This window comes from Trichosurus vulpecula, chromosome 1, assembly GCF_011100635.1.
Source record: "Trichosurus vulpecula isolate mTriVul1 chromosome 1, mTriVul1.pri, whole genome shotgun sequence".
In the NCBI taxonomy this organism is placed as follows: Eukaryota; Metazoa; Chordata; class Mammalia; order Diprotodontia; family Phalangeridae; genus Trichosurus; species Trichosurus vulpecula.
In genome coordinates, this window is record NC_050573.1 from 194,566,899 (window position 1) to 194,589,632 (window position 22,734).

Here is a 22,734-nt window from a genome sequence, read left to right on the forward strand (position 1 = left end):
GGTAGGTATTAATGGATGGATGAATGACTTAATGAAATAAAGGAATAGAATCTAAGGGGGAAAATCTGAGTAATCTTTGCTTTAACTCCTCAGCTATAGAAAAGAGAGACAAGCCAATTACAGTTGAAATATCTCTAGGTATAGATCAGTAGGTTCATATGTGTATGTTGGTAGAGGAGAGGAAGAGTTCCATGCTTTCCAATTATGAGCTTTGGAGGAAGATCTTACTTTGGCAACTGACCTTACCACATTTCTTTTAGGGTGTGGGAGTGGGGAACATCTGAGGAAGGAACAGGCAGTAATCTAAAACAGCTTGAGTTGAAAGATTTGTGCTTCTGCTTTTGAGCTACAGCTATCTTTTGGGGGATTGGGGTGAGGAGAATGACACATGTGCGTCTCCTGAAACTAGTTACCAACTGATAGTGTATTTCTCTTTTTCTTACCATATAGTGCATTGGATTCAGATGACCTCAGTTCAGATCCTGACTCTGGCACTTACTACCTGTATGACCCTTAACCTCTTGGGGGGGTGTCAATTTATCCATCTGTACAATGGACAGGTTAAACTAGATGGTCCTTAAGGTTCCCGATGTGTGTTCTGGCTCTAGATCTGTGATCCTGTACTGGAGGTGTAGAGAGGTCACGTTTCACTAAGGAGGACATCATCAGTGCATGAACAGCCTTAGTTTGAAGTTGACTAACCAAGTTTGGACCTTTTCTATCCCATATCCTTTTGAGAGTATGTGTGTGTCTACTTTTTAAAAATTTAAATTACCTGTAAACTTTCCACCACTGAATGTCATTGGAAAGCCAGATGCTCCTCCAGCAAAATCACTCATCATCAGATCAACCTTCTCAGGAAGTCTCCCCCCATTAGGTCGAGTACAATCCACTGTATTGAGGATTTTATGACCTAGGCAAAAACAGAAGGGGCAAGATTCTCAAGGTTGAATCCTTAATGTAATTTTAATCAATTCAACAAACATTTATCGGGGGTCTACTTTGGGCAAGGCATTATGCTAGGTGGGGGGAGGAGGAAGTACAAAGACCACAATACTGCTCCCTACCCCCTAAGAGCTTTCATTCTGATTGGAGGGCTACAACATCCAAGATCACCTGAGGAGAGGGAGAGAGCTCTAACAACTAGGGTAATCAAGGAGGGCTTCTTGGACCTGGTCACAGGTGAGCCAAGCCTTAAAAAAGAATAAGGATTCTGAGCAGCAGAGAAGGGAGTACTTTCCACTTATGCATGGGGCACAGTTGTGCAAATGCATGGAAAGGAGAGATGGAATGTAGAATTTAGGGAACAGCTAGTAATTCAACTTTTCTGAAAGACACAGTGTTTGAATGAGCGTAATATGAATTAAGAATAGAAAAGTACGTTGGAGCCAGATTACAAATAACCTTAAAGGTCAGGTTGAGGTATTTGTGTATTGTGATCCTGGTAGCTGTTACTTCTCAGCCCCCAGATCATTTTCCTTCATTCCTTAAGGGGTTTAAAACTTCCTATCCATCCTAACCCCAGCCCTTAAGTTTCGACACCTCAGCATAAACACTTATGTTCCCTCAAATACCTTGGCTCCCCAGCTCATCAATTTTTTGAACTCCCATCACTTGCATCTTCACTTCACCTCTGATCTCATTGTCACCCACAAGGATTCTACTTCTGTTATCCAGAGGTGTGTGATTCTTTTATGTGCCCATAACCTCCTTCATCATCACTGCAGCCTCCAGTCACTTCATCTCTCCTTACTTTCCTGGTCCCTTCACCTCCTGCTCATCCCACTTTTTTTTTCTTCATCATCCTTGGGCTATGGTTAGTCAGTTAGACTCCATACTGTTCTCAAACAAGAAGGGAAGGGGCAGGAGCAGAGAGATACTATAGGAATAGGCCAGATCAAATTAGTATAAGCAAAACCAATTGCAGGGGCAAAAGAAATAAGTGGATGAAAATACAAATCTAACAGTCTATCTTTAAGACTGCCCAAAATCAATGAATTAGAGAAAAGGTATTTATTAAGCACTGTGTGCCGGGCCTCATCCTAAGGTCTGGGCGTGCTAATGCTATCTCCAAATGGTGGAATCACCACCCCTAGGGGTGGGGGAAACAACTGAAATCATGTCTCCCACTGGTTAGTGGAATCAGTGGCCCCATCTTGGCAAATGAAGAGTACCACTAAATAATTTTAGCATTATTTTAGGCTTTCAGGGGCTCTCTGTGCCTCTGAAATGAAGTACAAATTCATTTTTGCAGCACACTTACTAATTGGGGATCACCTAGTCTAGCCCCGTCTTTGGGAGTAAGGGCTCCACAAAGAAACTGAGGCCTGGAGTGGTAAGTGACTCATCTAAGGTCATACAGGTGATAAGTAGCAGAGCTGAGCTTTGAAGCCAGATCCTCTAACTACTACTCCTGGGCTCTTTTCATTATGTCATGTCTTCATTTGACATTTATGACCTCTACTTATCATTCCAGCTTTATCTCCTATCAGTTCCTTCCATATAGTCTACATTCCAGTGAAGCTGGGCTATTAAGCACCATGATCACATCTTATCCTTTTCTGCCTCCATGCATCTTCTCTGCCTTCTTCATCTCTACCTCATTAAGTTCTTGTTTTTCTAGCTCTCTAATAGATTGTAAGTTCCTTGAAGGCAAGGACCATATAATTTTTCATCTTTGTTTCTCTAACACCTAGCACAGAGCTATACATATAGAAGGTACTTGATAAATGTTGGTATATGAATTTTAAAATTATATAACAATAATAATAATAATAATGATAAAAGGCCATATGGTACAGTGGAAAGTCCCTGATTTGAAGTCAGGACAGGCCTGTTTTCAAATCCTACATAAGGATTTGAACTTACATTTGAATTCACATTACTATATGTATGACTTAGATAAATCATTCCACTTTTCTGCCTCAGTTTCCACATCTGTAAAATGGGAGTAATATTTACAGTCCTTACCTCAGGTGGTTGTTGTGAGTAAAGATATGATATGAAACATAAAAGAGCTAGGCACAGTTAATAGCCTAGGCAGTGAGTAAATCCAGTTATCCGGATTTTATTCCGCAGAATATCTGCCTACTATAACAAAGGAGTCTTTGTGCTAAGATTACACTGTACACCACTGTATACAAATATAGGGGAAAAAAAGAGGAAATTGCAATGTGTTACATCCTATAAAAACTAGGAAAATAAAGAACAGAGGAAGGTTGCATTTGATTAAAATCTATACTAGTTCCTGTGCTATTTTCTAAGACAATACATTTCATTGTCGAAGAGCATTCAAGAATAACATACCCTTATACTCTACAATGATGCAAGTATCCATTTCAGGGTGAACACCATCCATCAAGATCATGAATCGAAGATTCTTATCTACCTGGAATCAAACAACAACAGTATCTATAATTGTCAGCTTGGCTTTTCAACATTTATTTGACAGGTGTTTGTCAGGTACCTACTTCTGTCTGCCAGGTAACCGGAGGGGATTAAAAAAAATGAAAGTCTTTGCCCTTGAAGACTTTGCAACCCAGTAGGAGGATAAAATGTACTAAAAAAAATACAAAGTCGAGTATGACAAGTGTGTAACAGAAACACTATGGAAATTCAGGAAAGAGAAAAAGAGAGTACATCAGCCCTGGGTATCAGGGGAGGTTGAATGAAGGAGGAATAGGTGCTTGAGTAAAATTTCAACAGGGAAAGATAGGGTTAGAAAGCAATCCCAGGAGAGGGAATGGCCTGAGCAAAGGTATCCGAAGGAGAGCAGTGAACTAAGGAAAGATAAGGTAGACCGAAGTATGGTTGGGTAAATTCTCAAATGATGGACTAAAGAATTTGGGGCTCTTATCTGTGACAATGAGGAGCTGCTGGGAACTTCTGAACAGGGACATAATGTGATCAGAGCTACCTGTAGGAGGGTTACTCTGAAAATGCTACAGAGGATGGATTGGAATTGAAAGACACTGGAAATGGAGAAGTTCACCAGGAGGCAATTATAATAGTCCAGAAGAGAGATTCTGAGGACCTAAATTAGGGTGGAACTAAAACTAACAGGAAGGAGGTGATAGAGTCAAGAAACATCCCAGAGGTAGGATCTGTAGGATTTGGCTGCTAACTGAATGTGGGAAAAAGAGGAGTCAAAGATGACCCTAAGGTTTGAGGGTAAATGACTACAAGAATTGGTGGTGCCATTAATAGGAAGAGAGAAGTCAGGGGAAAAAAGTAGGCTTTGAGGAGAAGATGGGTTCAGTTTAGACCATGTTAAGCTTGAGGCATTCACAGGAAGTTCAAAGGGAGATGGCCAGCAGGCAATGAGGAATACAGGACAAGGAAAGAAGAGTGGGGCAGGGAAAAGAATGCTATATTTGGAGTTAGAAAACCTCTGTTCAAATCTCATCTCTGCCACTTACTACATATGTGATTTTGGGTAAGTTATCACTTAATCTCTCTGAGCCTCAGTTTTTCTATAGATAAAATGGGGCAGTTCTAGTACTTGGCATCTAAGGTCCCTTTCCAGTTTTACATCGATGATCTTATGACTAGAACTCTGGGAGAGGGGTTAGAGATCAAAATTTGGAAGTTACCAACATAAAGGTAGTTAATGCCTTGATAGCAGATGAAATCAAAAAGGAACAGAGAGGAAAGGACAGAAGATAAAGTGTTGGAGAACATCTACATCTAGGGAAAGAGAAAAGAAGTGGTTAGTTAACTTGGAAGTGAATCAATGTCATGAAAATCAAGGAAGGTTAACCTATAAAGGTTAACCCCTCCTGCCTCCTAGCTAGGCTTCTGAGCAGGCTCAAGAATACAATAGCAAGCAGGCCCTTCTGTCTGGCAAGCCACTGAAGGATTAATTACCTCCTGTCTCTTCCCTAGGTTTCCAAACTGGACTAAGAGTACACAGAGTTAGGGCCACAACCCTGGCAGGCTTTCCCCAAATCACAACAACACAGTGGGTTGAGCTGTGCTGATATAGCTCGTCTGTGAACCTTATAATCCCCAGCCTTCATCAGCAGACTTTGCTGTTACTCTATTTAGATTCATTTCCCAATGGTTAATATATTCTTATCCCTTCCTATCCTCCCTATCCATGTAATACAGAACAGCCAGTTGCCAAAGAACAATCTACCAGCCTCAACTAATTGCTTCCTCATTCCCATCTTCATCAACCCCACCCTTCAATGTCCTCCAGTTATGACTCCTCCATCCACTGTGCCTTCTGGAAAGCCTGTTCCATTACTTTCATCTTAAGTCTCTTCCCTCTCCTCCTAACTACTGTCTCCCTTGTGAAACTGCATTCCAAACCACCCTTTCAATACTAGTTGTACTTTTGCTTATGCCCCTAAACTCAATGGTTCTGATGGGGGAGTTAGAATACTCTTTGCTCCCCGATGACACTTCCAGATTTTTCTTCTACTACTATCACTCAATAACCTCTGCTCCATTAAGGGTCACTCAGTCCATATCTACCACCTAAAGGTGTCTACTCACCTTCAGGACATTCCCCTTCATTCTTCACTGAGTTTAGTCCTTGCTGAGTTTTTCTATCTCATATCCTTCCCTCATTCCAGCAGGCTTCAACACACATGGTGATATTTCCTCAAACACTTTGTTTTCCTAGTCCTCAGGAACAAATCATGAAACCATGCTGACTGAATCCACTACGATTTTATACTAGCTAATTTCAATCAGGCTCTCATAACAGCAAGGCAATTCTACTACTACTCCTTAATTTATTTCTGTTCTCATTGATCACAGCAATTTCTCCAAAACTTTTCTCTTTTCCTTAAAATTCCCACTATACCCTTCTCCCTATCCTCTCTACTAAGGATTTTACCTTATACTTTTAAAAATTCATCAAAGGGTTGCTCCTCCTCCTCACCTCATATCCCCATTATTTCCTCCTTCATTCCATTCTCTAATGTGGAGGGAGCAAGTTTCTCTGCTTGCCAAGGCTGGCCCCTCTAGATGTGCCCTTGATACCACCCCCTGGGAAGGGTAAAATCTGAAATAACTAAGGAAACAAATATTTGAGCTTCTGAGAATACTAATTTTTTTTTAAATCAGTGCATGCCAATCATATAACAAATTGGGACCAGGTGTTCTTAGTTTGGCGATGGACCCTGAAAACAGGGGGAGATAGATTTTTATTGCATTAAAAGGAAACAAGTAAAGGGATACAAACCAGAATGCGAGATTAGATAATCTTATTTCTAATTGGAGGAAAGATAAGGGGCTTTCCAAATCGGGAGGGAGACGAGTGAGTTTTGAGAGTTGCAAGAGGGAAAAGCAAGCCAGTGGACTTTTCTGGATGTGAAATAGGATGTCACTCAGTTCCCATGATTACCAAGCAGATAGAATTTACAGGAAAATGAAACTTAGGTTTCAAAATGGAGTCACTTTTACAAGATGGAATCAGTTTGGTTCACACAATTTCCACAATTCTATCATCCCTCCTGTGTTTTCTCCAGCAGATTGTCTCCAGCATTATTTCTACTCTCTCACAATTTTTCAGCTCCATCTACTTGCAATTTCTCTTCTCCTTACAAACATGCTCATATTACCCCTTACTTAAAAAAAATCAGCTAATATCTCTTCTGACCTCAGTTAAATTTGAAAAAGCTATCGAAAATCAGTACCTCCATTTTCTGTCATTCTCTTCTAAACAGTGTGTGGTCTGGCTTCCAGTCTTATCATTCAACTGAAACCGCTCTGTATGACATTTCCAATGATCTCTTAATTTCCAAGTCTAATGGCCTCTTTTTGGTCCTCATTCTTGTTGACTTCTCTACAGTCTTTGACCCTGCTGACGTTTCCTGCCACCTGGATAATCTCTCCTCTTGTTCTCTTCCTACCAGACTGCTCCTTCCTGGTCTCTTTTGCTGTATCTTCATCCACATTATACCTACTAAGTATTGGTGTTCCTTAAGTTTTTGTCCTCAAGGCCCTCTACTTTCTTATTCCTATATTTTCTCATTTGGTAATGTCATCAGCTGCCCTGGGTTCAATTATTATCTCTATGAATCAAATATAAAGTCCTCTTTGGTATTTAAAGTTCTTCATGAACTGGCCCCTTCTTACCTTCCCAATGTTCTTACCTTCTACTTCCTTTTCTTTCTATACTCTATGATCTAGACATACCAGTCTACTTTTCCTTGAACATGACGCTTCATCTCTGTGCCTTTGCAGTGGCTGTTCCCAGTGTCTGCAATGCTATTCCTACCAACCTCCAACTCTTAGACTCTTTACTTTCCTTTAAGACTCAATCCAAGTACCATCTTCTTTCTTGGTCTCTCCTTACCTCCCCATTTACAGATGCCAACCGCTCTAAGGTCACCTTCCATCAACTTTTTATTTATCTTGTATGTTTTGATTTATACAGTTTGTATCCTTTTTAGAATATAAACTCTTTGATGACAAGGACTGTTATTGCTTTTTCTTTATATATCCAGGGCTTAACACAGTACCTACCATTTAGTAAGAGCTTAATAAATGTTTGTTAATTGAGTGATTAAAGAACCAGTAGTCATTGTATTATTTACAATGCTACAGAGAAATTAATGAAGATAACTGAGAGAATTTCATTAGATAGGATGATTATGATTAATTCCATTTAAGAGAGAAATTTGTGTAAACTTGTTTGGACAAAAGCCAGATAATGAGTGGTTGAGGAATAAATAGAAAGTAGGGAGGTGAAAAAAGTAACTGTAAACAAAAATAATTTCACAAAGATTAAGACGGAAAGGGAGGAGACAATCCAAGGGGCTGGGAAAGTTGAGTCAATAAGACCCTTAAAATTTGAATAAATTTACATTGTCCAGATTTGGAAAAAGGAAACTCATCTTTGATAAGGCTTAATTTAATATGGTTCCACCTAACAATGAAACTCAGTTTGAGGCTGTTTCTATACAACGTGAAGCAGGTGAAGATTTGTAATTATCTTCTTAATTCAGTTTATTCTAAAATGACCAGCACTACCTCATGGAAACCCCTCTGAAAAACATTACTAAGAGGTTTATAAAAGACTCAAATGTCTGACCTTCTGCCAAGTTCCAAATGGCACCACATGAATGTTGGTCAATGGTACACCACTCTGCTTCAGATTCCAAAACACAGGCCGTTCTGTGTTTCCAACATAAATAGGAATATTTGGCCTTCGGTCAGCAAGCTTCTTCAGAGTAGGATAACTAGGCTCAGAAAGAGAAGAGCAAAGGATAAAAAACAGAAATATCCACCATAAGAAACAGAATGTTCCTTTTTATACATTATTACAGAAGATATATATTATAAAAACTAATTTTTTCCATTTTTCAGAAAAAACCATTCATATTTAAATATAAGATGAATGGAATAAGAAGAGGTTTTCAGGAAGAAGATGCCACTCTTAGAAATCATCTATCTTGGGATTCATGTGTCAACCTGGTTTATAGGTTCATAGGTACTATAAGCTGGACCTTATCCCAATACTACTAACGGAGAGCACCCCAGTTTCAATTTCTTCCCTCTGTCATAAGCAGTAGAGGCCTGCTAGGACAAAAGACTGAGGGAATTTTCATCAGTGGATTAGGGTGTTGTTTCAACAATCTGACTAGCAGCTATTGTGGGAGGGAAAGACCAACACAAGCCCAACAACAAGCACGATGCCAAAGCCCAGGTTCTTTTGATCTGCTTTACTAAGGAAAGCAACGTTAAGGGGTTGACAAGTTTACTTTAATCCAGCATACAGACATCATTCACTTAGTTCAGGGGAAAAGGCCAGCACCCTGAACTTCAGAGCAAATTACAAACAAATTACAAACATTGACAGACAGATAGACAGAATATAATTCATAGTTACCAACATCTGAGTTCAGCCCGGGAGCTCATAACAAGGGCTGGTCCAGAGTCACTCTTGCCACCACTGCTGTGGGTAAGAGCTCCAAAAAATAGAAAGCCAACTCCTGGTTTTATATCTTTTTCAGGGTCAAGGGTGAGTCACACATGCGACTTACCCACATGACCTAGAATCGTCACAAAGAGGCGACTTAAACCCACGTGGTCTAAAAGCCTCTGATTCCCAAACATGTCACTCAAACTCATGTGTAAACTAGGCCCTCCCCTGAGGCAAGGAGGCCACCAAAGACTCCCAAATCTAATCAAGGAAACAAAGGCCAAACTCTTCAAGAGCACTTGGTTGAACTGAGTGCTAAGAGCCCATTTTGTTTACCAACACAGATGTGAAGGACACATAAGGTAGCCTTATTTTGGAAGATACTTCTTTAAAACATCCGTATGTACTCTTTGGCCTCATTGTAAAGTCAATATTATTAGTCAGACAACATAGTCAAACTCGGGGAGTCAATGTGGAGCAACAGCAGGAAGGGTGAGCTTGGAGTCATAGAGCCAGAGTCTGAATCCCAGCTCAGCCACCTGAGCAATTTACTTCACCTCTCTGGACCTCAGTCTCATCGTCTGTAAAACAAGGGGGTTGGACTAGATAACTCCCAAAGTGCCTTTCAGCTCTAAATCTATGTCCTATGAACTTCATTTGAGTTTCACCAAATCAGAATTTGTGACAATTCAGATACAGGACATTCAGTCTGAAAAAATTTGTTGACTGTCTCCTATGTGGCCAACTTTGCTATCAAAGATTTCTTTCTCTACAAAATTTTAGCATCAAATAAAGGCAATGTGGTTTATAAAAGTCAGTCATCTTTTTCAAATCAAGGCCTCAAGAGACTAAAAGTTCTTGAAATAGTCCTTTAATTTCTGATGCATTAATTCTTGTGTATTAAAACATTTCGATGGTGTAGCCAGAACAGTGCCTTCCATATCAGAGGTGCTCAATAAATATTCTTCAATTCAACTGACTTTGAGATTTTCAATAAGTTACGTGGATTGAAATCTATTGGCGAATTATTATTTCTTTCTCACTAACTTAATTAATATTATTTATTTGTGCCCCTGTCTGCCTTATTTAATGTTAGGTAGTATGGCACCGGGACAAAGTGCCATCCTTGAAGTCAAGAAGGACTGGTTCAAATTTTGGCTCTGATACATATAAGCTGTTTGACTGTGGGCAAGTCACTCAGAGGCCTGGTGAACTGTTAAAAGGAGATGTCCCAAAGCATTGTTGATCTGCATTCATGAAAGGTGTTTTCCTATCAGAGATTTCCACTCATCAATAAAATCATAGCTCCAGGCATCCTTGCCCCACCCCCAAATCTTCTTTCATATGCTTAATATTTATACTTAATATACAATACTTAACATTTCATTTCTCTGAAAGTTTTCTATAATAGAGACATTTGATTCAGGCCCCAGAAGGGACCAGAATAAAACTAGCCACAATGAATATCAACATCAGTGAAATTCATTTATAGATTCACCCAACAAAATTAACCTTCAAATGTTAAATTTTCATTTCTTAAATATACAGTTTTGTTTTCTTTTTTCCATTTTTTTGCTTCATTTTGAGGGGTGGGGGGAGTTGTTATATTTTGAAAAATCAACAACTTCCTCCTCCTATGTTATATCTAGTCTACATACAAAGGCTATAATCCCACAGTGATAAAAATATGATCCCACTTACAAATGGGCTCTGTCTTTATTATTTTGTTGGAGATGAGGCAAGGAAAAATCTACAATGTACTGATTTTAAACTCTAGATATATTTCCATCTAATTCTGCCCAGCTCACTCTTTACCAACTTTGGTGCTTTCTTGGGGCAATTGCATTATAAAACAATTTTATTTCTTCCTGTCTTCCCCCACCATGTAATAATATCTTTATCTCTATATAAGCCAGTTAGACTTCATTATAATATTTTATTATTATATTGCACATGAACTATGAAGCCAATTATTCCGTAATTCTAAGGTTGGTTTCTATGGGGCACAGTGACAACAAAACAGGACATTGTGAGAAGCAGTGTGGACTCTGGATACTACTCTCTCATGTAATCCAGCATATCTGGATTTTTTTCCCCAAACTTTTTTTCAAAGCAAAGACTTTTCAAAACAAAAATCTATCTTGGTCAAGCAGGAGCCAAGACCAAAATAGGTATGTTCTAACTTGTCTGTAATTTTCTTCAAAACTAGTAAAATGCTTTAAAATCAGTAGTTATCTGCCACAGTGGATAGAGTCCTGGAAGACCTAAGCCCAAATCCAGTCTTAGATACTTACTAGCTGTGTGACCCAGAGCAAGTCACTTATCCTCTGTCTGCATCAGTTTCCTCAACTATAAAACAGAGATAGTAGTAGCACCTACCTCCCAGAGTTGGTGTAAGAATTAAACAAGATATTTGTAAAGTACTTAGCACAGTCAGTACTTAACAAAGCCTTCTTTCCAGAATATCTGTAACTTCATCAATATGAGTACTTCCTTCACCAATACAGATAACGATCACATAAGAAGTGGCTTTATAAATTGATGTGGTCACAAAATCCATGGAATCATGGAATCTAAGGTTACGACCTGATTTCACAGGGCATCTGGTTGAATATGCATAGCCTCATCAAGAATTCCCTCTCCAGCACCATTCCTGGCCTCTTTTGAAGATGTCCAGGAAAGAGGGACCTAATGCCTCCCAAGTCAGTCTGTTGCACTGTTGAACTCTCTGTTTAGAGAGTTTTTCCTTATATGAAGCCTAGATCAGAGACTTTGCAGCTTGCACTTTTGTTACTAGTCTTGCCTGTTGAGGTCAATTAGGACAAGTCCTATCTCTCCCACATGACAACTCTTCTTAGACTTAATGATATCTATCATGTTTCTTCTAAGTCTTCTATTCTCCAGGTTAACATTCCCAGTTCCTTCAGCTGATCTCCATATGTACCTTCTCCATCCATGTCACCTTTCTGGTCCCTCTCTTCTGCATACTCAGGATGTCTATGCCCTTCCTAAAACATGGTGCCCAGAAGGGAACATAGTACTCCAGACCAAAGCAGGATACGGTGAAATTATTACCTTCCTTAATTTGGACACTATTATTCTTAATGCAGCCTAGAATAGCATAAATATTTTGATTATCATGTCACTAGATTTTTTTGTTTTTAAGTTTAAAACAACAGTTTATAACTGACCCTTTTAATATAACACATATCAATGTACACTGGCAGGGTCAGTTTCTTCAACAAGTCTCTTTATGTCTGTACCTTAGTCCCTAAAATTGTGTGATTTACTTCTTATCAGGGTGGGCTAGAAAGGAGTTTAGCCTTAGACAAATGTATAGATCATGACACCAAATGTTCTTTATAAGTCCAGTCCCACCCTTTTTCAGGTCCTCCTCTTTGACTTTACCCACTCTTATTCACAGTTTTCATAGAAATCCAGTGAGGGAAGTGGATAATTTTGCATCTGTTTCTTAGCAAAGGAACCTTTCTGTTCTGTGCAATGACATAGTACAAAAGCTACTGAAACACAAATATGACAATGCAAAGGGGAGATGAAGAGAAACCAGATGCTCCAGATACTCTTTTTTTCCAAAAGTGTTTTCTAGTCACCCTCACACCTTTCTGTACTCATGAAGATGATTTTTTGAAGCCAAGTGTAAAGTTTTGTATTTATCCAAATTAAATTTCATTTCCCTAATTTAACCCAACACTCTAGCCCATCAAGATCCTTCTAGATTTTAACTCCTAAGGTATTTATCAATATTAGAGCAGTTAAAAGAAGTTTATATGGACAAAAGCCATGGATGTGAGTCCATTGGAGTGATATCCCAAAAAATGAAGGGGTGAGAAAGAGGTATGCACTGGGAAAAGGGAAAGGGAAAAGAGTGAAATTTTTCTCTCATAAAAGAGGTGCTAATACAGAAACATAAGCTAATATAATCCTTATAACAGCCCTAATACAGCATAAATCCATCCTATAAATCAATAACAAACAATATATTCATCAATATAATCAGTGATGTGCATTAAATCACAGTCATCCGAGTAAATACTGACTAAATTGAGTAGGGATATCAAAATAATCTTTACAGATCCAGAGAAACTAAGTGATTGACCTAAGGACACACAAATAGTAAATGTCAGTGGTTAGATTTGATCTGAGGTCCTCTGAGTCAAGAGGTAGAATGCTTTCAACTCCTCTAGACACACACACACACACACACACATACACACACACCTCACCTTTCCTTCCTCTCAACCTTTCTCTGAGAGAGAAAATATATGTAAAATCATTATCAAAAAGCATAATGGTGCTGTGCACATATAGGATATCATTATTGTGGCCTACACTTCATCCAAGATGAACCCTACCTGAGAGTGTGCAGCAGCTACATAAATTACTGAAAAAAAATACTTAAGGTTTGACTGATTCTCAAAGTCCAAAAGGCAGGTCATCTTCTACTGGCTTCCGGGATTACCTCAAGTGATCAGAGTGCATGTGACTGATGTAAATGAGATCTGCTTGGCACAGCCTCTCTAGCCAATTCGAGGGAGGCTCATGAAGCAGCCACCATCCTCTAGCAAAAGCAGGACCAGTTAACCAAGGGTCAAATATCATTTTCTTATCTCCTAATTTGAGATCCATGCAGGCGTGGGTGAGGTATGTTATCTAGAAAGGTAAATAGAGAAAGAAAATAGACATTAAAATTATTAACTTTTATTGTTCGTCAATGAATGAATCACGCTAAGCTAGCTTTAAGTGGCACGTTAGTGGACAATGTTTATCTGAATGACCTGATGAGACCTTGGAAGTAGAGTGAAAGAGAAGGAGTTTTTAGAAATTTAAAGTCTTGGGAAGCCAAAATGGAATCCCAAGAAAAGGCTTACCAGCCAAGACTACACACAGGAAAAAAAAAAAGATTCATGTGTTTATGATCTGGGTATCAAACCAATAGATATATCACCTTCTTAATTCATTTCATTTACTTTCTGACTCCTTACCTACAACCTATAGGAGAGCCAGAACTGGGAGTAGGAGAGAGTAGCCAATTGCCTAGGGCATAATGCAAGGAAAAGAAAGATCTTTATTTTTTTAAATTTTATTTTATTTTCTCCCAGTTACATGTAAAAACAAAGAAGGATCTGTTTAAAAAAAATTTGTTTTAAAGGGAACATATTTTTAAGGTTAGAATATTCTACTCTCCATAGCACAAAGGGGGTGTGTGTGTGTGTGTGTATGTGTGTAAGACAGAGACAGAGAGAGAGAAAGAGAGAGAGAGAGAGAGAGAGAGAGAGAGAGAGAGAGAGAGAGAGAGAGAAACACAGAAAAAAGAGAAACAGAGAAGGACAGAGACAGAGACATCAAATCCTATGGGCTAAAAGTTCAAAGTCTCTGGTTTACAGCTATGTACAAAGGAGACAATTTTCAAAATTTGTCAAAGATGCATAGAATTTTTGTACTTCCCTTGGCCTACAGCATGCTAACCTTTTCAGATAATTTAACAGAAATATAACCTAAATTTTGTGATAAGCATTTAGGAATGAGGCAGAAGTTTCAAATGTTATGTAGCCATTCCTTTCCTTCACCTACTACCCAAACATATTACAATGGTGAGCCTGGGAGAGTGTTTGTGTACATACATCTTACTCAGTTTGCCAAGTTTCAGGGTTATTGACCTATGAAGAAATTTCCTTTCACTTTGATGATATTTATCTGAGACATAGAGAAGCCATGTGGCAGGCGGAGGGGGGGGGGAGAAGATAAGCAGGGAGTAATGAGCAGTACTCCATGTTCCTTATAACAGAAATCAAGGAAAGCAAATGGAGCTGACACTTCATAGCGTGGTAGAACCCAGGTGAAGGCAGAGACATGCTTGAATAGGATAATGCCAGTGACCTGGAGTGGAGACCAGACTGGGTTTGGAAAGACTACCAGAATGCAGTCTGCGTTTTCCCTGCATCTGTGGAGCATTGCCTGGGAACCTCTGTACCCAACTCCCCCCAACCCCACCCCCTACCCCAATCACAACCTAAAGCAGAAGTCTGTTCCTTGAGATACTTATTTGAATTTCTATGGTACTTAAAGTGTATGAGCATTTATGATGATTTGTTTCCAAGCCTATAAGTGCAAACTTTGAGAATAAGAGAGGGAAAATCAACCAAAAAGGAGAGATTTTCTTCAACTCAAGCTGAGGTAGGGAATGAGCTAGGGAGAGAATTTCTGCAAAGTTAGTAATCTCTGATATCTCCATACTTGTGAGAATGCCTATGAACCTGGAGAGAAATAATAATGAACTGAGTCAGTAGCATTTATAGTGAAAGTTCATAAGTTTGCCCAGAGAACCACCCTATAAATAGGTAGTGTGAAGTCTTACCTGGCTACGATAGCAATCTTGAGCCCCAGGTTACTTGTTCTGCTTTGACAGATACATGAATAGAGAACAGCATAAGAAAAGACAGTGTAGACATTCCTTTCTCTAATGGAAATCATAGCTACCCCATGTCTTCTCATCCTATGTCATTCTTACCTATTTCTTTCTATAAATTCAACTATTTTAATTCAACAATCATGTATTAAAGTTGTTAATATGTGCCTTAATTAATATACTAATACATTTATAATTAATTCAATTTCAGACCTACATGTTCAGCCCTAACCTCTCTACTGACCCCTAGTCTTACATCTCCAACTGCCTATTGGATATCTTGAACTGGCTTGAATTCGACATACTACAGAATGAACTCACGCTTTCTTCCCTCCTCTCCCAGACTCTACCTTCTTCCTAACTTCCCATTTCTTATTGAAGATCCCACCATCTTGCCAGTCACCCATGCTCGCAACCCAAGTGTCATCCTAGACTCTGCACTCTCTCACCCCACCCCCCATATCTGATACAATCTGTTGCCAAGGATTGTCAATTTTATCTTCCTTATATCTCTCATACGTACCCCCTTCTCTCCTCTCATACTGCCCTCACCTGGGTGTAGGCCCTCATCCCCTCACGCTTAAACAATTGCAATAGCCGGGTCTCCCTGCCACAAGTGTTTCCCTGCTCTAGTCCTTCCTCTACTCAGATGTCAAAGTGATCTTTCTTAAAGAACAGATCTGACTATGTCATTCTCCTACTCGATAAACTCCAGTGGCTCCCTATCACTTGCAGGATCAAATACATAATTCTCCATCTGGTATTCAAAGGCCTTCATTACCTGAATTCCCCCACCCCGTACCTTCCAGTCATCTTATACCTTGTACATCAGCACCAGAACTAGCACCACCACATATTCTTTGATTCAATGACACCAACTTCCTTGCTGTTCCTCACAGAAAACACTCCCTCACCCAACTCTGGGCATTTTCACTGGCTCTCCCCATGACTGGAATGGTTTCCTTCTTCATCTCTGCCTCCTGTCTTTCTTGACTTCCTTCAAGTTCCAACTAAAATCCCACCTTCTTCAGAAAGCCTTTCCTGATCCCCCATTATTCACTGTCTTCCCTCTGTCAATTATCTCTAACTTATCCTGTAGATAGCTTGCTGGTCCATACTTATTTGCATCAGACAGGGCTCCATTATATGGCGGACTCCTTAGAACAGAGATTGTCTTTTGCCTTTCTTTGTCTCCCCAGTGCTAAGTACAGTGCCTGGCACATAATAGGCCTTAATAACTTGACTGATTGATTGACAGTAAAAGAGAAGTTATGAATGGGAGAGGATCTGGAAGGAAAGATAGTGAGTTCAAGATGTCTATGAGGTATCTACTTTGAGATGTCTAATAATCAACTGGAGATGGGACATGGGAATTCAGGAGAGGGGTCAGGGCAGAACAAACATGAGATTCATCAGCACAGAAATAACAATTGGGTCCATGGGAGCTTTCAAGATTAGCAAGCAAAATAGTATGGAGGAAGAAGAGAAGAGGACCCAGATTAGAGCCCTCAGGGACATCCACAGTTAGAAGAATCCTGAACAAAGCTACTTCCAAAGCGTCTGCTATACAATGTGGTATAATTTAAACATTAAATGGGTACAGGAGACACTCTGCTGGATGGTAGTCTTTGCATTTTGTTCTACTGAGTAAGATGCTTTTAAAAATACACAAGTAACAGGATTAGTAGGATCACATATCATATTGTATCAATGAGACTGTGATGTCTTTGGGTTAGTATTGATTACAGAGATGAGCAGTGAGTCAGGAGAGGTTGAAGGGAAGGCCCTAGCCGAGCAAACAGTAGGAAAACAAAACAACCCCAGGAGTTTCTGCCTGTGTTAAGGATTCTGACAAAGCCATGTCTCCATGCCACAGTCAGTCAGGTCCGGATCTGAAGTTTGATCCTAGGAATGAGAATGACTATGTCCTACATCTCCTAGGTGTGGAGTCATGGTAATAAACTAATTTAAGTCTGCCTAAGCCTAGGAGAAGCCAGAGGCATGAATACACAGTGTATTAATTATAATTTTATTCCTCTTACAAGTTACATGCCAAAGAGTTAAAAATATTGTCTGTCTGTTTGCTGATATAGTTAGCCTGTCATATGACCAGGGATCAATGAAATATAACAGATTTGGAGAGGAAACAGGATTTTTGGCTTAAATGTGAGCTCAGAGCTATTCTGATGGGCAAATTGACACTACCCACATTATAATTCAAGCCACACAGAAAGAAGTAGAGTTGGGGGGGAAAGGTTGTGTGCTCTCTGAGAACCACAGAAAGCTTGGCATTTGTTGAAACTCTGTCTTGCATTGAGTGGAGAATGCAGTTATCTAGATAAACATAAGAATTCCCAGAAACTGGTTTTTATTTGGGAATAGGATCAAATTAGTGGCTAGGAATATTATTTATTAAACTTGACGAAAGAATGAAAGTAGATGTAAAGCCCAGAACAAGTTTTATTTGTGTACCTCTTTCCTTTCTCCCACATGACAATTATTCATGTGTATGGACAGGGACCTGTGTTTTATCTAAATTTGCTATTCTTTCCCTGAATATCTACCCCCCCGCCACATACACACACGCCTTGCATAGTGCTTGGCATGTAGTAGTTGTCTAATATATGCTTGCTGAATATTGTTGAATTTAATAAGCCTGGAGGTAAAGAGAGTCAGAAAGATAGAGCAGAGTGATGGATATGAAGTTAGGAAGAACTAGGTTCAAATTCTGCCTCAGACACTTAACTAGTTGTGTGATCGTGGGCAAGTCATTTAAAACTCTCTGAACCTAACACTTTATAGAGGGATTGTAAGGTTCAAGTGAGATAATATATGTAAAGCACTTTGCAATCTTTAAAACACTATAGAAATTGTCATCGTCACCATCATCGTCTTCATCATCATCATAAACCATCATTACCTGCACCTCTCCAAAAGCTAAGTCCTCAGGAGGATGAGGGTCTGCATCCCAAGGGTTAGGAGGATTCAGTTCTATTAGCAAAAGTCCATTATTTTCATCCATTTCAATGACTAGAATCAAAACATCAATAAAAAGGCACTAGAATTAATGAGGGAGGAAAACTCTCTGGAAACAGTAGATATATATCACCAAGAAGGAAGCTTGAAAAGTTTCATTTTTATTTTTAAGGAAATTTACAAATTCAGTTAATGAGTATAATTATGCTACTTTGGCCTTTCCCATTTAATGCTACGAAATACTTTTAAAGTATTCTATTAGCATAGCACTCAATTTATCTGCTCACTCCCTTTTTTAAAATTTTTTTATTTCTTTTAAATATTTTCTTTTTTAGTTTTGAATTTCAAATTCTCTCCATCCCAACTCTATCCCACCTGCTGAGAAGACAAGCAATATGATATCAATTAATTATACATATGGAATCACGTAAAAATATATTTCCATATTAGCCATCTCTCTCTCTCTCTCTCTCTCTCTCTCTCACACACACACACACACACACACACACACACACACGAAAAATAAAGTAAGAAATTTATACTTCAATTTATACTCAGAGTTCATTAGTTCTCTTTCTGGGGGTGGATAACATGTTTTCATCATGTATCCTTTGGAATTGTCTTAGATCATTGTATTGATCAGAGTAACCAAGTCTTTCACAGTTGATTTCATTACAACATTGCTGTTGCTGTGCACAATGATCTCCTGGTTCTTCTCACTTTGCTTTGCATCAGTTCATATAGATCCTGCCATGATTTTCTGAAATCGCCCTTCTCATCATTTCCCATACTGCAACAGTACATTATCAAAATCGTATGCCATAATTTGTTCAGCCATTCCCTAATTGATGAGCATCTCCTCAATTTCCAATTCTTTGCTACCACAAAAAGAACCACTATAAATATTTTTGTACATATCGATCCTTTCCCTTCTGTTTATCCTTCTTTCTTTTTATCCTGCCTCTCCTCAAAAGTCTGATTTGCTTCTGCTCTCCCTTTTATCGTCTCCCCATTGCTCTTATCTCCTTGCCCTCCTGCTTCCATATTGGATAAGACAGATTTTTTTAATACACAATTGAGTGTATCCCTCATTCTCATCACTTCATTTTTTTTTGTAGATCATTCTAATATAATGGACTCACATTCATGCTTCTATCTATACAAACTACTTTAACTGCTCTAATAATGATAAACTTGAGACTTACATGTAACATCTTCCCATGCAGGAACATAAACAATTGAGCCTTATTTAGTCCCTTATGATTTATCTTTCATGTTTACCTTTTCATACTTCTCTTGAGTCTAATATTTGAAGATCATTTTTTTTCATTCAGCTCTGATCTTTTAATTAGGAATACCTTAAAGTCCTCTATTTAATTAAATATCCATTTTCCACCTGAAGGATTATACTCAGTTTTATTGGGCAGGTTATTTTTTGCTGTAATCCTAGCTCCTTTGCCTTCCAGAATATTGTATTCCAAGTCCTCCACTCCTTTAACATGGAAGCTATGTGATCCTGACTGTGGCTCCATGATATTGAATTTTGTTTCATTCTGGCTGCTTGTTCTATTTTCTCCTTGATCTGAGAGCTCTGGAATTTGCATATAATATTCCTGGGAGCTTTCATTTTAGGATCTCTTTTAGTGGATCCTTCCAATTTCTATTTTACCCTCTGTTTCTAAGATATCAGCACAATTTTTCTTAGTAATTTCTTGAAGTATGATTTCTAGGCTGTTTTTTGATCATAATTTTCAGATAATCCAATAATTCTTAAATGATCCCTCCTTGATCTATTTCCCAAGTCAATTGTTTTTCCAAGAAGATATTTTCTTCTATCTTTTCATTCTTTTGTTTTATTGTTTCTTGCTGTCTCATGGAGTCATTTGCTTTAATGTACTCAATTCTAATTTTTAAGGAATTGTTTCCATCTGTGAGCTTTTGTACCATTTTTTTTCCCATTTGGTCAATTCTGCTTTTTAAGGAGTTGTTTTCTTCAGTGAATTTTTATACTGAGGAAATTAAAATTATTCTGTATCATCACCTAGTTGCCCAACTGGAAATATATACAATTTAAATTAAGGCAGAGAGCAAAACTGAGGTCTGAATGTTAGGAATTTTGCTGCCTATTATGACTATACTAGTAACCTTTCATCTGATATAAACTCTATGAAATAGCAAAGAAAGAGGCTATATGGACCTGAGGTCTATTACATTTCCCTTAAGCTAAATTTAAGCTAACTGTTGTAAAATGGTTAGGTTATTCTCAACCTTAGAGAGTAAATAGTCTGGGTGGAGCTAGTCAAAGAAAAGTTTATACCCTAAATCACCCCCTCTTTACCTCCAGAAGAGATAAAAGAGGGTTAAACTCTACCCCTTTCCTGAAGAGAGTAGAAAAACAGTAGAGGAGTTATGATTCTGTTCTGTAATTAACCCTATTCTGTATTACTGCCCCATTTTGTATAATCATTCAGTCTCTATTTCTCCTCTGCCCCTGAGTCAGCTTTTCCTTTCAGTTAGTTATAGGTTAACTCGTTATCATCCCCAAAATGTATATTTTCCATCTTTGCTTATGCTTGTAAAAGTTTTATCTCCCTAACAAATCCTTCTAGTACCAACTCAGGTCTTTTAACAAGGCCTGCAAAATAATGATGGGTTCCATAAAACAATTAACTTTCCTTAACTATCAGAGAGGGGTAGTCACTAGCTCTACTTTCTTTAAAATAACCAATCATATTGCCCCTCCCCCCCAAAATGCTGTCTACTCTGTAACCAGTCATATTGTCTTCCCCACCTACCCAACTCTGTACTCCCCAAAATTATATAAGGCTGGCGAACCTACCTCAGAGTCTGTGGTCATTAAGACAGGACATTGACCCAATTTGTTGGTTACTGCTAGCCTAACAAATAAATCGATCATGCTTATATCATTGTCTCTCAGTTTCCCTTAATTTTCAAATGTAACAGTACCCCCTTTTCCATTTGGCCTATTTTTCTTCTTAAGGAGTTCTTTTCTTCAACAAATTTTTTGTGCTTCTTTTACCATTAGATGAATTGTTTTTTAAGGGATTATTTTCTTCAGTATTTTTTTCTGTGCCTCTTTCACCAAGCTGTTAATTCTTTTTTCATAACATTTTTGCATATCAGTCTCATTTCTTTCTCCAGTTTTTCCTCTACCACTCTCATCTCTTTCTTTAACTTTACCAGGAATTCTTATTGAACTTGGATCCAATTAGCACTTTTCTCTGAGCCTTTGTTTGTAACTGCTTTCACAAAGTTGTTTTCTTCTAAGTTTATGTCTTGATATTCCCTGCCACTGTCTTTGCTTTTTATGATCAGGTTCTTTTTCTGTTGTTTGCCCATTTTTCCAGCCTATTTCTTGACTTTGAACTTTACATTAAAATTGAGCTCTGCTCACCTGGGGTGGGGAAGCACTGTCCCAAACTTTAGGCTTTCTCATGCTGCTGTTTTCAGAGCTAGTTCTGAAGGTCTACAAATTTTTGGTGCTTCGAAGGTGATGTGATCTGGAAAGAGGTGTGGTCCCTAATATATATGGAAGCTGAATGTGACAAAAAAAATCCAATAAACCTACACTCATGGGTTATCATCTCTTCAAGGGCTAGAGGTAGAAGGTGGGAGGTTGGGAGAGTATTTCTAAAATGTCAACTCCTCCTTTTTCCCATCCCTGTTCCTGTTCAGTAAAGCATTGTGATATACTCTGCCTACTTCTAACTGAAGAATTTCCTGTATCCTGATTTTGCATCAAACATCTACAAGCCAAGAGTTAGAGAAAATATTAGTTGTTGTTGAGTCTTTTTGACCCCATTTGGGGTTTTCTTGGCAAAGATACTGGAGTGGTTTGCCATTTCTTTCTCCAGTTCATTTTACAGAAGAGAAAATGAGGCAAACAGGGTTAAATGACTTGCCCAGGGTTATAGAGCTAGTAAATGTCTGAGTATGGATTTGAATTCAGGAAGAAGAGTTTTCCTGACTCCAAGCCCAGCACTCTATCTACCAACTGCACCACCTGGTTGCCCAGCTGGAAATATACACAATTTAAGTTAAGGCACAGAGCAAAACTGAGGTCTGAATGTTAGAAATTTTGCTGCCTATTGTGACTATACCAGTAACCTTTCATCTGATATAAACTCTACGAAATAGCAAAGAAAGGGACCATATCTACCTGAGGTCCATTATCTTTCCCTTAGCCTAAACTTTAGCTAACTGTTGTAAAACCGTTTAGGTTGCTCTCAGCCTTAGAGAGGAAGTGGGCTGGGTGGAGCCAGTCAAAGAAAAGCTCACGAATCACCTAAATCGCCCCCTCCCTACCTCCAAAAGAGATAAGGGAGGATTAAACTCTACCCATTTCCTGAAGGGAGTAGAAAAATAAATCAGATACTAGGCAGCCAATTGCCTTCCCGAGAGACATTCACAGTTTTCCATAAATTAAGGAGAA

The 22,734-nt window shown here is 38.7% G+C and overlaps 1 protein-coding gene across 1 annotated transcript in view; it reads right to left on the minus strand.

The window, feature by feature from the left end:
* LOC118853762 (cytidine monophosphate-N-acetylneuraminic acid hydroxylase) overlaps nt 1-22,734 on the minus strand; it is a 98,659-nt gene that overhangs the window by 31,438 nt on the left and 44,487 nt on the right. Inside the window, exons 5-9 of the mRNA XM_036763966.1 lie at nt 18,226-18,335; nt 13,359-13,549; nt 8,048-8,195; nt 3,307-3,388; nt 776-913 (exon numbers count right to left, since the gene is read on the minus strand). Coding sequence (XP_036619861.1) covers nt 776-913; nt 3,307-3,388; nt 8,048-8,195; nt 13,359-13,549; nt 18,226-18,335 — 669 coding nt within the window. The remainder of the gene's footprint in view (nt 1-775; nt 914-3,306; nt 3,389-8,047; nt 8,196-13,358; nt 13,550-18,225; nt 18,336-22,734) is intronic.